Genomic DNA, 18214 nt, shown 5'->3' with positions numbered 1-18214 from the left:
GATGACCTGGGGCAGGTCTCAAGTGCATGTCATGTTAGGGGTGGGGGGTGTCATAACGCAGAGGACACAAGCACACACAGGAAATCCATTCAAAGTGTCCCCCCTCCCCCACCCAACACTCACAATGGTCTAATCCTCTCCAGCAGCACTCAAGCCGAGAGTGTTTCTTTTTCGCTGCTCTTGACAGCGTGTTGGCTTACTCCAGCTCGACATCACGAGAATGGGCTTTTACAGCTACTTTGCGATAGATAGATGGATGAATGGACAGTGTGAGTGTGCTTGCGGATCAGAAACCGCAGCGTCTTGCCGATCTGCTACATTAACCAGATCAGTGTGAAATAAAGTAAAACCAGAATTTTACTCTTCCTCTCTCTCACTGACTATAGCCCTATTTGGACAGGACTGGTTTTTCCAGGGGTCAGGTCAGATTCATGTTTCACAGACGTACTTTGTGATCTTAATCCCGTCTGAATTGAACAGGTCTGTCTCTTACACAATATTGGTTAAAACAATTGGGCGTCCTATAAGAAATCTAATCCCGTTCTAAATAGGAATGTTTTTTTCAGCTAAATCGTGCATCATATAAGAAATCTAATCCCGTTCTACATAGGAATGTCTGTGATTGTGGTACATCATTTTTTTCCCCTCTCCTTGTTTATTTTGACCTAACCTTTTAACTAAAGCTAAATTTCTTGTTGCGCTACCTGTTGCACCTTCATTATGGATCTAAACCAGTGGCCAGTTGCATAAACATAGCCACCATGTTGAGTCTTACTTTTTGGGTTCAAATTAGACCAATCAATATTTTCATATAAAATAAAATAAAAAGTATGCCTTTTTTCCATCCTGCTTCACCTTCCTGGGAATTTTAAGCAATCCTGAAGACCTTGATTAGCTGGTTCAGGTGTGTTTGATTAGGGTTGTAGCTAAACTCTGCAGGACAATGGATCTCTAGGATAAGGGTTGACCTCTAATCTGGACCATTTGTCAGCTTTCTTTATACAATTACAGTCTGTAATCATGGCATTCGCGTAGGCCTAACTATTTTACGGATCTATTTTACAAGGTGGCGGATTTGAAGGAATTTGTGAACACATTTTTTAGGGAAAAAAGCAGACATGAAGGTTCACACCTAAGCAGATTGTACAAAAAAACCAAATGAAAACGTGAATTAGCCACCAATTTGCCAAAAGGTATAGTTACAAATTACTCCTTTAAAAGGATATTCAGCTCAAAAATGAAAAGATACAGAAGATATTTTGAAGATTGTTGGTAATCAAACAGTTTTGGTTCCTTATTTTTTCCTCGGACAAAGAAATACAATGGAAAGTAACCAAAACTGTTTGATTATCTTTCAAAATATCTGTTCTTTTGTTCTGCAGAAGAAAAAAATGCATTTGGATAAACAAATAAGTCGAATCGACTAAGTTGGCAAAACTAAAAAAAATTAAGGCAATCAGTTGCCTCATTTTTTTAAGTTAAGAAATTTAAAGTTTAAGTAAGCAGAACTAGCAGATTTGTATTTTGTAATCATTCATTATAATTGCTCTGAAATTAAAATATTTGAGTAAGCTAATTCATACATTTAACTTAAAAATATGAAATCTCACATTTTTAGTAGTGGAAACTTAGCTTTAACTATAGCTAATTCAATAAATGCCACCTTGCTAATTAATAACACAATGCTTTGGTAGCAGTAGCACAGCACTTGCTGATTGAGGACAGCAATACATTTAACATATATTTGTTCTCAAACTCATGTTCCACTCGACACCATGATGGGGAACCCTACAAAAACATAACAGAAACTCTTCTAAACTAGCATAACAAAATGGTGAACACTACTAAATCTCTCCCTAACGTTAATCCTGCACAAAGAAACATAATATAACACTTAATTTTGGTATTTACTGTCCCTTTTGAGTGTCATGGCAAAGCGTGCTGCATGGAAATAGAAACCCCGGACCAGTTTCGGTTAAATTGAAGTCAAGAAGTAAAGAAAAACAGTTGAAACAATTCAGATTACGTAAAATGTGTCAGGTTTGAGAACTCAAAAGAAAAAGAAAGTTCTAAACACTCATAGAAGTTAATTTGTTTTAACTCATTTTTTTTTATTTGAGTTGGCTTTACTCAAACCAATTAATTATTTTGAGTGTTACGGTTTACAGCGTAAATGATGACAGAATTGTAAGTTTTGGGTGGACTATCCCTTTAAAACCAGGTGTAAACAGGGCCTGCATTTGTGACATGATTTCTCTACGAAAAGACTATTTGGCTAAAGGTGTATATTGGTCATTACAGCATGTAATGGCTGCCGTAGATCAGCTGCATGCCATAAAGACCTCTTGCCAGAGCTGCAGCGTGTGCCATAAATGCCTAAGCATGCACTATAGGGCACATTAAAGGGCCATGCCTCTCTGTGTTTGAGGAATTATGGGTCAGAGAGAATAAAACTACATTGTGAGGCCGTGTGGAGGTCTGTTGTGTGTCTAGAGGTCTGTTGTGTGTCTAGATTTATAATGCCTGCAACTTTGATGCACTTAAAGGGACAGTTCACCCAAAAAAAGTGTTGTTCCAAACCTGTATAAATGTCTTTCTTCTGCTGAACACAAAAGAGGATATTTTGAAGAATATGGGTAACCAAACAGTTGATGGACTCCATTGACTTCTCTAGGGGATGGGGAGAAAATTCTATGGAGGTCAATAACGGCCCATCAACTGGCAGAAATATTCTTCTTTTTAAAGCTTTTTACAGAATTTGAAGGAAATACCATAGACGTTTATTTAGTCATGTTTACATACTTTATATCCAAGACCTCAGTAAAATCGATGCTTGTTAAATGAGTAGTTAGTAGTTACAATAAAAGTTAGTTACTTCACAGTTCTTCGTGTGCTGAAGCGTTCCCACATCACCAATCCCAGATTCCTGATTTCATCCTGCCTAGTTAAACCACGTCTTAAAATCTAATGCACAAGCTCAATGATCCAAGAGCAGACTAGCTCAGAGCTCGTCCCTGTGGGCTTAGTTCACAGCTAGAGTTTCCTCAGTCTTTCCTCCTTTTGGCATTGCACTAAAAGATGAAAAGCCGTGTTTGGTTTGAGGAAGGATTTATTGGTATTAGAACAACACAAACTGTGTGGCGCTTAGAGGCATGGGCGTTGGAGGAATTCAGGCCCAAATGATGTTGCAATACTCCAATTTGTCGTTCAAAGAGTACAAAATACCTCAAATTTCTTCGTGTTACTACACCGAAACATAAAATTAAAAGGTCTGAGACCATTTTGCTGGGGAAACCTAAATAACACACTTTTATATTAACATAAAATCAAGAGATTTGTTCTGCAAAATCATCAGGTTTTATTGTAGTAGTTCACTCGAACTTTAGATTTGAACGTTAATTAACGTGTAATTACGTGTAATTAATACAAAAAAACAGGAACCTTCCTTGAAAATCCTGGACGAGCCCCAAATTTATATGACCAAATTTAATTTTCAAAAGGTTTCAACATCACCACAAGCTTTTATTTCTGTTATTTTACATGTTTCCATGCTGAGATTGATGAATTTATTCGGGTAGTAACAGCAACCTTGAAAAGACCAACCTAATGCATTTGAAAAAGCTGCAATGTGGCTGACGATAACCTATGTGTCCCCTTGAAGGCCAAACACTATTGTCCTGGTTTAGGGCACCTTTCTTAACTTCCAGGAAATAATATATTTTAGTGTGGGTTATAAAAATAGTTTAACACCCTCAAAGTACCATCCACAATTACTGCCATTAGCCTGGCCCATAAACCCACCTTTACCCTTTTATTCCCCCTTTATCACCACACTCAAACACTGGCTGCCCTGGCATGGGGGTGGGGGGCTCTCATCAGAGCCTTTGTGTGTGTCTGCCATGTGTAAATGTGGTTTAAATTAAAAATTTGTTTTAGGATAAATGCACGTGTCTCTCAGTGTTGAGATATTTCACACAACACAATTAGGTTTTCACCCATCATTCCCAGTGAGTCACAGAAATCTCACACCCCATTTCCTCTCTCTGATGAAGAAACACACACATATTCACTCTCAGACTCCCTGTGCATAATGTAAAAGGAATTGGGTGGGTTGCACCATTAAGCATTCATCTTAAACGTAGATTTATCTAATAATCCATCCATCCATCCATTTTCCATGGAGGGTCGCTGGAACCTATCAGTGTCTCCGGCCATAGAATCAATTTCACCAAAATGCAAACCTTCAAACATAATCAGGGTTACATTTAAACATCTTTTTGATTGTACTGTTGTACTGTAAACCTAGTTTAGTTTCTATTTAAATTCTGATTAAATAGAAAAGTTTAAATGTCAGTGACCTTTTTCTGTCCGTTTGGCCTCAATAATGCTTCCATATTAATATATTAATTGATATAATTCCTATTTTTGTTGCAACTTTGAACATTGTATGTGGCAGTGTTATTATTGTTAATCAAAACTATTGCCAACAATTAAACTGCCATGATTGTAGAGTGGAGAAAGACTGCATAGTGGAATGCCGAGTTTGCTTATCAGCAGGTTAAACACACACAGTTTTATATTCACCCTCTGCTTTGGATCACTGTGACATTTGACTCAGGAGTACACAACACTTGATATCCATTGACCCAAATTCACAACATACTGTGGACATACGGTGCTCACATTATGTTATATATTTTATTGCATTTGTCAAATAAATATCAAAGCTAGTAGCATCTGCTAACTAGATTAGAGAGATTTACAGAGATTTTTTTTCTACGACTTTTAATCAGCTGGTGTTGCAGTGATTAGGTGCGTTCACGCCTTGTCGTAATTACCTTGTAATAAACTTGTAATTACAGTGTGTAAACTCTGAATTTTCTGAGAGCTACGACTTGTGCCACGTGGCCACTGCAGATTTAGGCTGCATCCAAAAACGTAGGCAGCTGACTTGTTGCCTCACTGCCTTATCAGGCAATCGCTCTGCAGGCGGTATTTGTGCATTAAGGAACCTCGCAAAATTGATTTCAGACAGACTTCAGACAGCGTAACAGTTTAATGATCTACAGCAAAACAGAGCAAGCTTTGGTGAGAACTAAACAAATATTTAATTACTACAGTAGTGATATCGTGCTAGAAATGACATCATAAGTGGAAACGTTGGTCTGAAATGTACATTTTCACACTAACTGACCACCAACTACAACTTTCAGACACCATCTTTATTTTTCCAATGCAATTGTCACAGAATGGAACTGTGGGATATCAAAGGCAGCGAAGGACATCTATGCTGCCTTCAAAACAAGCAGATGAAGGTCTCTCAGGAGACAGGAAGTGAAGCTAACTTTGATTTGGATGTGCCTTGATGTCTTCTTACCTTGGAATGTGTCCTCCGAAGGCAGCATTTTTACGTTTTCGGATGCAGCCTTAAAGGAACACGCCACTATATTTGAAAATTGGCTTGTTTTCCAACTCCCCTAGAGTTAAACAGTTTTTTGGCCGTTTTCGAATCCATTCAGCCGATCTCCGGATCTGGCGATAGAACTTTTAGCATAGCTTAGCATAGATCATTGAATCTGATTAGACCATTAGCATCTCGCTCAAAAAAATTACCAAAGACTTTCGATATGTGTCCTATTTAAAACTTGACTCTTCTGTAGTTACATCGTGTACTTACGCAGCGCCTGAAAATAGGCTAACTTCCGTCAACATAACCAACGTGACAACCTGCTTGCTTGCACTGGGAGTGTGCTGGGGACTATTTTCAGGCGCTGCGTTATATCATTGCACCCGCTGCACCCATGGTACGGCAGCAAAGTTTCTTGGTTATTATGCAGGAATGAGAGTATAGTTCCCAGCCATATCGGCCCAGAAAATCAGTACACGATGTAACTACAGAAAAGTCAAGTTTTAAATAGGAAAAATATCGAAAGTCTTTGGTCATTTTTGAGCGAGATGCTAACGGTCTAATCAGATTCAATGATCTATGCTAAGCTATGCTAAAAGTGCTACCAGCAGACCCGGAGATCGGCTGAATTGATTAGAAAACGGTAAAACTCAACTGTTTAACTCTAGGGGAGTTGGAAAATTAGCCTTTTTTCAAAAATAGTGGCATGTTGTATGTTTGATTTTAATGCGGGACTGTGCAGACCAATCGGTGTATGACATCAAAGTACCACAAGAGCGATTCGAAAGCATACAGAGCTTTATTTACGATAATTATGACATGGCATGGACGCAGCAATGTTCTGTAGATATATGGGCTGCATCCGAAAACTTAGGCAGTTGACTTGTTGTCTCACTGCCCTATAAGACAATGACTTTGCACTTAGCGTTAGCATTTGATCATGAAGGTATCTTACGAAACTAATTTCAGAATGACTTCTGATTCAGCGTAACGGTTTAATGATCTACAGCAAAATAGAGCGAGCTTTGGTGAGAACTAAGTGACTATTTATTTGGTACAGTAGCAATTTCTCGTTAGAAATGACATCAAAAGTGAAAAATGCTGGTAAAAAATGTACGTTAACACACAAACTGACCATCAACCACACCTTTCAGATGCCATCTTTATTTTTTAGCTCAACTGTCACAGAATGGAACACACGGGATTGTGGGATATTGTAGTCAGTGAAGGATACATCTATGCTGCATTAAAAAATCGATTAGATAAAGGTCTCTCACGAGACAGGAAGTGAAGCTAACATTGGTTTCGGACATGCCTTGATGCCTTTTTACCTTGGAATGCGTCCTCGAAAGGCAGCATTTCCCCCCGCTAGTTCACACTGGTGTTCTAGTAAAGTATCCACAGGTGTAGTTCATCACATTAATTATGAAATATGTATGTTCTAATAATTGGACCATGATCCAGGGGCACAATTCTCGTCTTTTTTTAACCATATATCGATTGATTTATCATGTCAGACATAACAACCTTCTTTATTTTTGCTTGAAAACTTTGTTTGTGCTTGCTTTCTTTAAAATGAATGCCAATTGGTTTTATATTTTGTTATTTAATGCAATGATGTTTTGTGTCAAAATACTTTCTGGGCATTTTTAGAACTTTCAAGTGTTGAATCAATAAAACTTTGCGGTTATTTTACGGTATAATTACTTTATTTTACAGTTACTTACAGTGTACTTACCTATAATAAAGTATTGGGTAATATAAGGTAACTACAGGGGTTAAGGTTAGGTTTAGTACCTAGTTATTACCCAGTTATTGTAATTACTGTAATAAGTACATAGTATGGGAAACAGGACTGTAAAATAAAGTGCTACCCACTTTACAATAAGGTTCCATTAGTTAAAGAATTCAACATCAACTATAAATGCTTTAGAAATATTGTTAATGGAACATTATTGTAGTAAGTGTTACCGTTGAGTCACTGTTCTATGTCTATAGAACTTTTTTGAACAATCACTTTACACAGCTCATCAGGACTTCAGGGTGCATTTTCAATTTCATCTCATCCACTGGTGTTTTCCTCTTTCTTGAATCAACTTTTGAGTTGCTACTTTTGAAAGAGTGATATATGCACAACAAACTATACTAAGCCACCTCCAATAAGTTGTTGTTGTTTTGTGACTCATTTGAGGCTGTTTCTCTGGAAACTTTCAGAGTGTCAGTCAAAGGAAAGTACTCTTCTTGCTGTGTGTGGTTGTGTAAGGCTGGTGAACAAGGTGGAACGCCTTTGTGTGATGTCAGATGAGAAAGGCATGGAAGCGAATCGGTGTCATGGAGTGGGTCATTGAGAGGTGAGGCTGACTGCTTCCATGGGTTCAGCAAAAGTTCAGCTGCATAACATTAGGCAAATTAGTAAGACGGCAATGGAGAGAGAGATAAATGAGCCTTGAGAGAACTGAAAGGCCAAACTATTCCTGAGAAGGAGGAATTCCTCAAGTTGTTTTAAGAAAGGAAAACTTAGAGGACACATAATTTTCATAAAGTTTGAAGTTTTGACAATTTAGAGATGCTATTCCTGTGAAGTCCTTCATCCAGAATGTGTAGTTTTTGCAGTGATCTTTGTAATTGTGAACTAGACCATGGGTTAAACCAGTTTTGCTTTCAACAATGCTAAAATCAACTTTGTCTGTCTTTTAATGATCATGATCTGCAGAATGACATCCTTTTGGTTCTGGGTCCCATGAGATCCCTAATAATTTCAGCAATAACCTTGACTTTTCAAAATGAATTATTAAACGATGAGCTATGTATGCACGTTCTTTTTGAATAAAATTGCTTATCAGTTATAACACTTTTGTTTGAAGGTCAAATTGACTCTAGAATAAGAGAATATAACAAGTGAAGCTGGAGTATAAAGTATGTGGTTTATTCTTCAGAATAGGTGTACTTGACTAATACAAAAAATAATACTAAAAAAAGTTTTCTATCAAACTGTTTAATCGAAATAAAAACATGTATTATATGTACTGGTTTTGGTATAATGTTTGATAGTGTGGATATGTGTGATTGTAATGAACATTTTGAACAGTAAAGATAGATTTATTTATAGATAGATAGATAGATAGATAGATAGATAGATAGATAGATAGATAGATAGATAGATAGATAGATAGATAGATAGATAGATAGATAGATAGATAGATAGATAGATAGATAGATAGATAGATAGATAGATAGATAGATAGATAGATAGATAGATAGATAGATAGATAGATAGATAGATAGATAGATAGATAGATAGATAGATAGATAGATAGATATTGTAAGATGCTAGATAGATAGATAGATAGATAGATAGATAGATAGATAGATAGATAGATAGATAGATAGATAGATAGATAGATAGATAGATAGATAGATAGATAGATAGATAGATAGATAGATAGATAGATAGATAGATAGATAGATAGATAGATAGATAGATAGATAGATAGATAGATAGATAGATAGATAGATAGATATTGTAAGATGATAGATAGATAGATAGATAGATAGATAGATAGATAGATAGATAGATAGATAGATAGATAGATAGATAGATAGATAGATAGATAGATAGATAGATAGATAGATAGATAGATAGATAGATAGATAGATAGATAGATAGATAGATAGATAGATAGAACCATATCGAACCCATGACCACGTTGCTAACAACATGCTCTGCTGTTTTCTTCGTATTTATTTATTTATTTATTTATTTATTTATTTATCTATTTGTAGGGACATTTAGGCCTGCTATTAAAAAAAAACTTACATCATCGTGAGATATTTCGCTTGACCTATTAAAAGTGAGAGAGACGTGATGTGGGCGGGACTTTGGAGATAGAGACGTTAAGGCGGGCGGAGATTAATGGCAGAAATTTAGATGTGGGCGGGGTCTGAACTCAGTCACTCGTTTCGTCACCGCCAATGGGCGGGGCTTACAGACAGCTGCTCGCTCTCGTCAAGACCTTCTCACACTCTCAGCAGCTCCGCGCGCATGAACACACGGTGGCCGCGCGGATTAACAACACACGCACACACACAAGCTGATTAAACGCGCGTCTGTGTGCTGTTTCTAACCGGGAGGACACGAGACATTTAAAAGGAACCTCTTTAATATCGCTGCACGAGTTTGATGATATCACGGGGACACAAGCGAGACAAAATAATCACAACACCCAATCGGAGCTTCGCAAATAATACTGGACCAAACTCACCTTTCAACACTGAACATTTCATGGATTTATTGATGCCTCGTGCATTCTGTGTTTTATTACTGTATTGATTAACTGATCACGATTTGGAGTAAGAAGGAAACACAGCCTATATATGGTCTAAAAGACGTATGCTTTTTGAAACACGGACATTGTTGATCCTTTTATGTGAATATATATTTTTGCAAAAAGTATTTTAACGGACATTGATCGGACTGAACCGGATCTCTGACCATGCACAAGCACTTCAGCTTTAGTTTTACTCGCTTCTGTAGTTCCTGATCTCCTATGGGAATATATGGGATGCGTCCATCTCTCTGTTAAAGCTCTATGTGAAGTGTATAGTCGTGGCTGTTTCACCGAGGAATTGAGTGCGATCTGATCATGTATGAGAGCGTGGATGTGAACCCTTTCCTAATGATGGATTACTATAATCAGAGCAGAGGATGTCTGATCCCGGACAAGATGCCCCATCCCTTCAGCTCATCCATCAGGCATCAGCACTGGAGCGGATCCAACCACTGTACGTGCACTTTCATTCAGCAAAACGCTTTATGTTTCTAGAGTCGCTTGAACTAAACGGCATTCTAGCTTAGCTGATCTGATTCGGTCTGTGTCGGTCCTTCCTTCATATATTGATATTTAAATCCAGCTGGTTGACCCACTTATACACAAACACGGGCGCGCGCACACGCATAGCTACACTGCTGCTCCTGTCTGCATAATAGCAGCATGCAGATTTCCCCTCTGGATTTAACACGCTCGTTTTTTTCTTACCAACCTGTGTGTAAAGGTAACAACCATCTATTTATACTAATATCTAGTCATTCATACAAAGCACACTGGCTCTTGAGAGCTGTTTTTATGACAGCTCGTTAACATGCTGAGCGTTAATGGAACAGTGAATATGAATGAAATTCGAAGCAAGAGACTTGTAAATGTGAAATTGTGTTGTGCTTAATGATGAAAATAGTGTTTTATATGTGAGAGATACGTGTTATGAAAGTAATTCGAACAGGAGTTGATGTGCTGTAGCTTTTTGAGCGTCGTGGATGGTGACCCGGGGGCGCAGGGTCACAGAACCCATGACCTTTGACATAGAAACGTTGACGTCAACACTGAAATCTTACTAAAAGAGTCAGAAATATTCACAGTATTAACATCAAGTGCATCAGACTCCTGGGGATCCTCTGTACAAAAATGCAGAATTCTCTAATCACATTAACATACATTATTATTGCATTATGCATATTAGTGCTGACCTAGTTTCTCAGTTAACAACTTTTACACGCCTTGCCTTGTCCTGGATTCATTCAGCTATTGTGTTCGCCCAACAAAGACATTTACATTTTTGTTTATTCAAAGCCAACTCATATTCCAAATCAAGCGAAGGTAAAACCAAGTATCACCACACTCACACAGGAATCATCTCGTTTTCAAGAAAATACTTTCAAAACCAAGGCTGGCCAAAAAAAAAAAACGTGGGTTATCGTTATCATAGTTGTACCATCTCTTCTGGTAAAACATTTCCTCTCCATCACTAGGAAAGATTGGTTTTGCAAGTTTTGTTGGAGGAGTATGGATAAGATATGCTTTATGTAAGTGTACTTTGAGTCGTCAGGAGACCCTCACTCTTGGCTAAAGTGCACTATAAAGGATAGGTCTTCTCTGATAGCACTGAATTACATAACAAAGCGGCTGTTTATGTGCCGCTGCAAGTGTGCTTTTACATGCACCATTTACCATATTAAAATAGTGTTTGAATGATGATAAATTCCAATTTGCTTGATATGCCCTTCACTTTTCTGTTTTGCAAGAGCATTCCAGTCTCACATTTCTGGAAATCTTTAAAACTTTGAAATGTACCACATTCATAAAGCATCTTTGTACAGTTTTGCAACACATTTTTTGGAGGTTAAAATATTATTTCCCATGCCATTTGTGGTTTCTGGCGTATCTAATATAGCACAACAGTGATCGTCTGCTTTTTATTTTTTATTTTTATTTGTCTTGGTTTTGGAAGTATTTTCTGACCACAGCATTACAGTATTGGATTTCAAGCATAAAATGTTTGAAAGCATGTTTATATATGATCACTAAAAATCTCAATTTCTACTTCACTCCCTGACTGAACAATGGAAGATGGCAAGTCAGCGACAGTGTTTGAGAAACGTGAACATTATTTTGATTAAATATTCTATGGCGGATCTCAATTGATACTGTATTAGCTCATACAACTGCATGTATCATAATTATGTATGCAGCTAGTAGTTGAGTACATTGATATGATGTTTATTAAGCAGCGATATGTTTGTTTTGCACTCCTGCACGATAACTCGCTCATGAATAAGAGCGAGAAATGAGGGTGTTGATGTGTCCGTATGGTCTCAGTCATCAGACTGACAGCTTATGGTCTTTACAGGGGGTCAGTCAGGATCAAACAAACTTGATCTTTGATAGTCGGCTTCACTCAGCGCCGAGGTGGGTTTTCCAGAGAGATTACACACCTCAGCGTGAAGGAATGTGCTGCCGCTTATTCACATGACAGTCACTCACACTCACACACTCCCCTTCACGCTGCACCCACAGACCTTTGTACACACTCATCTTTACACGTGCACAGTTCTTAGTAACATTCTCTATTTTTAAATTCTAGCCATGTATCTCATGCATTGTTGTGCATGTGCTGTGTTTTCTGAGCTCTGACCGGAGGTTTATTCCAACAGAAAACAGAATCTCCTTCTGTATGTGAACCGAACTGTTAGCCATGTGCATGAATGCTCATATGCAAACATCCCACATTTCTGACTAGCTGAATTGAAACTATCGCTGCCCTCAAGTGCTTGTAGGAAGCTCCTGCTTAAGAATTTGCAAGGTGATGAACGCATGATGTGTCCTGATGTGGTGGGCGTTCTTGTCATTTTCGGTCAGAGTTGGGCATTTTCATAAGTCTGTCTATTAAAAAACTTCCTGATATACACAGGAAGCTTTTAGCACTGTTGCAACAAAATTAATAACAGGATGCGTATTGACACTTAAGCGCTTTTTCAACAGAGAATGATGTGAAATGTTTTGTTAAACAAGCTTGTTGTCTTTTAAATGCAGCAATATATGTAGTATTTTGTTCCACATCATTAAAGGTGCAGTGTGTAGTATTTATGAGGATCTATTGACAGAAATTCAATATAATATACATAGCTATGTTTTCAGTGGTGTATACAGACCTTACATAATGAGCCATTATGTTTTTATTACCTTAGAATGAGCCATTTGTATCTAAATACACCGCGGGTCCCCATACATTGAAGTCGCCATTTTGCGTCGTCATGTTTCTACAGTAGCCCTAAACAGACAAACTTCTCTACAAAGCGCTAGTCAATCTCTGCTCTCTCCGACGACTACATTTTTGTCCTGTGTCGGCCACCGTAGCTTCTCTATGATCTTCGAAAGGGAGGGGTGAGCTGTGGGCTATTGCAATTCAAAACCTCACCACTAGATGCCGCTAAAATGTACACTACACCTTTAAATTGTAAATTGTTCAGTTAATACTGAATTAGCAATATTTCCACCATGTTTTTTTTTTTTTTTCAATTGACGCTCCAGTTTTTTGTGATTATGCTCAGGGTTTGGAGGCAAGATATAGTTCACCCAATATTTTCCCCAGATTTCATGTCATTCCAAATCTGAATTACTTGCTTTGTTCTGTAGAATAGAAAAGAAGATTGTAACAATGTTCAAGTCTCAGGGAAGAAGGAGGCGGGAACCGGCGAGCGATTAATCATAAAACAAACAACAAAACTAAAGTAAAGCGGCAGCCCCTCAGGGACGACTGCAATATATATCCCATATCACCCTGCAGCCCAAGACTGGTTTCCCACTGAAGCTAAGCAGGGCTGAGCCTGGTTAGTACCTGGATGGGAGACCAACTGGGAAAACCAGGTAGCTGCTGGTAGAGGTGTTAGTGAGGCCAGCAGGGGGTGCTCACCCTGTGGTCTGTGTGGGTCCTAACACCCCAGTATAGTGATTGGGACACTATACTGTAACAAGCACCGTCCTTCGGATGAGACGTTAAACCGAGGTCCTGACTCTCTGTGGTCATTAAAAATCCCAGGATGTCCTTCGATAAAGAGTAGGGGTGTAACCCCGGCATCCTGGCCAAATTTGCCCATTGGCCCCTCTCCATCATGGCCTCCTAATCATCCCTATATACAGATTGGCTTCATCACTCTGTCTCCTCTCCACCAATCAGCTGGTGTGTGGTGGGCATTCTGGCGCAATATGGCTGCCGTCGCATCAGTCAGGTGGATGCTGCACATTGGTGGTGGTTGAGGAGATTCCCCCTTCTATATGTAAAGCACTTTGAGTGCCTAGAAAAGCGCTATATAAATGTAACTAATTATTATTATTATTATATAAACATAAATCAACTACATAAAATCCAGACTTGGTCCTCTCGTTCTTCACTGTTGTCACTCCTCCTTTTATCCTTCCGGAGCTCCTCAGTGAGACTTGAGACCGGTGTGGCCGACCTCACTCTGTTCCCATGGCTCTCTGCAGTGCCCTGCTTGCCACAAGATATATTGGGAAATGTCTCTGTGTTGTTTTTTTCATACTATGTTCATCAGTGTTAAATGTTTCCCAACATTCTTCAAAATATCTTCTGCAGAATAAGAAATGCATTCAGGTTTCAAAAACACACTCACTGCAATTCATAATTATTTTACGTTTTGTCAAATTGGTGGCCAATTCATATGAATTTTTACAATCTCATTTGTACGCTTATGCCCCACTGACGTTATGCTAAGGGATGGAGCTTCATGTTTGCGCTTTTTTGTTTTGTTGTTGTTGTAAAAATCGTACATTTTCTATAGAAATTCACTAAGTTGACATGTTCGCAAAATAGTTTACGTTTACTCATGAGACCTCGCTAAGTTTGGAATGATATGAGGGTGAGTAAATGATGACATAATTTTACTTTTTTTTGGTGGTCTATATATTTAAGGCTTGTTTACACCAAGAACGAGTGTCCTTACCAATTGTAACATTGTAAGCGCGCACTACAGTTTTGTTCTGTAAAGTCAGTTGGATTTGATCATTCATCAGCCTGAGAAAAAAACATTGTGAAAGTCATCCCAATGATATTGTTCCTTATTGTTATCACTAAATGTGTGGCTATTCTCTTATGCCTGGTTTCACAGACAAGGCTTAAGCCTAGTCCCAGACTAAAATGCATGTCTGAGCTGTTTTCACTGAACTTGCACTGACATATCTTAAAGAGGACCTAGTATGCCCCTTTTTACAAGATGTAATATAAGTCTCAGGTGTCCCTAGAATGTGTCTGTAAAGTTTCAGCTCAAAATACCCCATTGATCATTTATTATGTTGTAAATGCCCATTTTTGAGTAGAAGGAAAACATGCTGTTTGTGTGCATGTATCTTTAAATGCAAATGAGCTGCTGCTCTCCAGAAGAGGGCGGAGCCTGTACAGCTCGTGCCTCTGATACTCTGCCAAAAACTAAAACATCTGTTAGGTTTTGATTATAATCTCTATCATGGTCACGCTCACTTGGCATTGCAGTTCTTCATCATCATTAAACTTTATTATCTGTATGCCTTTTAAAGCCATATTAGTCTAAACTTCTGATATACAGTTTTCTGAGCGCACACATCCGAAGCACTCGCATAGAGAGCTGGATGTCAGACGGCGCTCCGCGTGAGTATTAAACTAAGTTCTCTTTCACGTTTTATTGCACTAAAACTGTCAAATACACACATGGTTATGTCAAACAAAGTGCTGTATGCTAATATTCTAGGAATTTGTGTTGTCACAACTAGATTCTGCAAACGGCAGAGACGCAGCTTATGATTTATGGGAAAGAGGAGTGGGTGGAATTTTACCATTATAGGGTGGTTGTGTACACACACTACCGACACACAGTTGTTCAAACACCATGTAAAAGTGAATTTTTCATTATAGGTCCCCTTTAAAATATGTCAGTGCCATTGTTTTGTCTAAAGATGTAATTTTTTTTAGGCATGTTATCAAAAGCTACTTAAAGGGTACATAACACACACAGTTTCTGCCAATCTCATGTTAATCGCGAGTACCTATAGAGTAGTATTGCATCCTTCATATATCCAATGAGTCTTTAGTTTGATCATATTTATAAAAGACAGATACACTGTACCGATTCTTTCCGAAAACAGGAGAACTTGTGGAGGCGTGCAGTGGGCGGAGCCACACACACACACACACACACACACACACATACACACAATACATAATTGCATTATCCCTGGATGACTTTCGATTCACTATACGTTCGTGTTGTGCTCTGGGAAAACTGCATCCACTGTTCCCTTAACGCTGGGTTTTTTGGGAAGCTGAACAAGGTTATCTTTCCCTCACAAAGACACACTTCTTTAGTGACATTGTTGATTTCGTGGTCTAAAAACAAAATAACAGCACTGCCATTGATGGACGTGCTCTTGCTCTCGCTCTGGTTGTGCGCACACACTCATCCGGAAGAAGTGCCCATACAAGGAATTCCGCCCTTTATGATGTCATACAAGGCCTTACTCGAAAAAATCTTTCCGAAACTTGTTCGAATCCTGAAAGAGTGTATTTGGCACAGAAATACTCTGTCATACGTCCAAACGTCAACTTTTTTCTTTTTTTTGCCCATGTTTAGCATGAGAATCAAGCTCTTTGACAGTGTAAATAAGTAAGAATGCATAAATTGCACCCCCCCCCCCTTTAAATGTACTAATTTAACTAAGGTTTACTCCTGGCTTAGTCTAAGCCCTGTCTGTGAAACCAGGCCTTAGAGTTAGAATGTTATCGTTCTTGATGTGAACAGGCCTTTACAATGTTCAGCTGACATGCAGGAATTCAGTCCAATATTAATTTCTGAGAAGGACCTTATAGGATTGAGTGAACTCTCTCTCTCTCTGTTGTCACTGACATGCTTACCGGTATGTCAGTACCGATTAATTATCGAAGATAGCAGATTCATTTCACTTTGTTTGACTTGGCACTCAGTTGCCAGATAACGGGCGATACATGTAAAAGAATGTTATGAAAAGTGTGTGCTTTGCATTTGAAGAAAAATCACAATGTGAATTGTGGCTAGTTGTCATAGCATTCTAAGGTTTCTCGGGTGCTTTCTTTCTGACCCAGGTCACAAGAGCCCACCCCCCAAGTCTCAATGATATTCTGGTTTTAGATATGGCTCAGATCCCTCGCCTAAGGGATTTTTTTTTTATCATCCACCAGATGTTTAGTAAGCATCCGCTCTTATGCAACCTGAGCTTAATCTATCAGTCTTTGGAAAGAAAAGAGAAACTGCCTGGTACATAAATGTTTTAATACGATTACTGCTTCTTCAACCGGATGACTTTAGAGATTCTTGTATACGATCGTATCTCAGGTAATGGCAGCTGCAGTGTGAGAGAGTCAGGCTTCATCTCGTTTAAATATTTAATATATAGGCCTGTTCCACTTTCTTCTCTTTTTTTTAACATTGTTTTATTGTGCTGGGTTGAACAGTATTGATGATGACATGTCTATGTACACAATCACATTAACAGTTTATTATGTGAGTGCGTGTCCCGATTTTCTACGTAAACAGCCCTTAGCAGCTTTGCTAGGTCTAAACAGACAATTTACTACATTGCAATGAAAAGACAGAACCCTTTCTTATTATTAGAAAAATGTTCTTGACCCTTAAGTTTAATTTAAGCTAAATTGTATTAATGCTTTCACATAACAAATCTGCTTTACAGGTAAAAAATAGCTAATTACAACGAAATAAAAAATGTAAAGCCTGTCCAAATATAAAAATTGTGAAAATATTTGGGAATCATTGGGAATAATTTTGAAATAATTGGGAATCATGTAACAAACAGTTCGCATTTCATTTATCTATTATAACTTTTATGTTGTGTTGGTCACTTTGGTTTTTTCTGTAAAGGTCCAGAAATTCAAGTTTTTCGTCAGGTTTGTGATGTTCTTTTTTAATAGGATGTCATTACGTTCGCGTCTTGCCGCCAGCCAATCGCTGTATTTCTGATCATGGTTTTGAGTATCGATATATCTGCCCTTTCAATGAACACAACGTGCAGTAATCTCAAACAACTTTAAAGGGTTAGTTCACCCAAAAATGAAAATGATCCTATAATTTGAAGCTCAAAAAAGCGCATCCATCCTTCATAAAAGTAATCCATATGGCTCCAGGGGTTAATAACCTTCTGAAGCATTTTTGTAAGAAAAAAATCCATATTTGTAACTTTATAAACCATAATCACTGGTTTCCAGCAACGGCCATACACCAGTCAAGTTCCGGCGGAAGAGTGACCTCTGACCTGACGCATGACATAGGATGTAGGAGTAGCGTAAGCATAGGTGAGAGTAGACGCCTCTCGCGGTTCAAACAAATAGGGCTGGGCAACAAACTCAAGCTCCTCTGACATTTCTCTTTAAAAATTCTCGTTTTTGACTTCTAATTCGTGACCAGTGTTTTGTTTTATATCCTTTAACGCTGATTGT

At 38.2% G+C, this 18214-nt stretch overlaps 1 protein-coding gene across 3 annotated transcripts in view; it reads left to right on the top strand.

Moving 5' to 3' along the window:
- Positions 1 to 18214, top strand: part of raraa (retinoic acid receptor, alpha a) — a 244532-nt gene that overhangs the window by 184547 nt on the left and 41771 nt on the right. Inside the window, exon 1 of one of the 3 annotated variants that reach the window (XM_079846286.1) lies at positions 9427 to 10189. The exons of the other annotated variants lie outside the window; for them this stretch is intronic. Within the exon in view, the coding sequence (XP_079702412.1) occupies positions 10051 to 10189 (139 nt within the window). The 5' untranslated portion in view covers positions 9427 to 10050. Of the gene's footprint in view, positions 1 to 9426; positions 10190 to 18214 lie in introns of those variants that run through there. 3 annotated transcript variants of the gene reach the window in all.

The sequence above is a fragment of the Gobio gobio genome, assembly GCF_949357685.1.
Source record: "Gobio gobio genome assembly, chromosome: 20".
Lineage (NCBI taxonomy): Eukaryota > Metazoa > Chordata > Actinopteri > Cypriniformes > Gobionidae > Gobio > Gobio gobio.
Note: the sequence above shows the minus strand (reverse complement) of the source record. Positions and strands in the feature narration are given on the sequence as shown.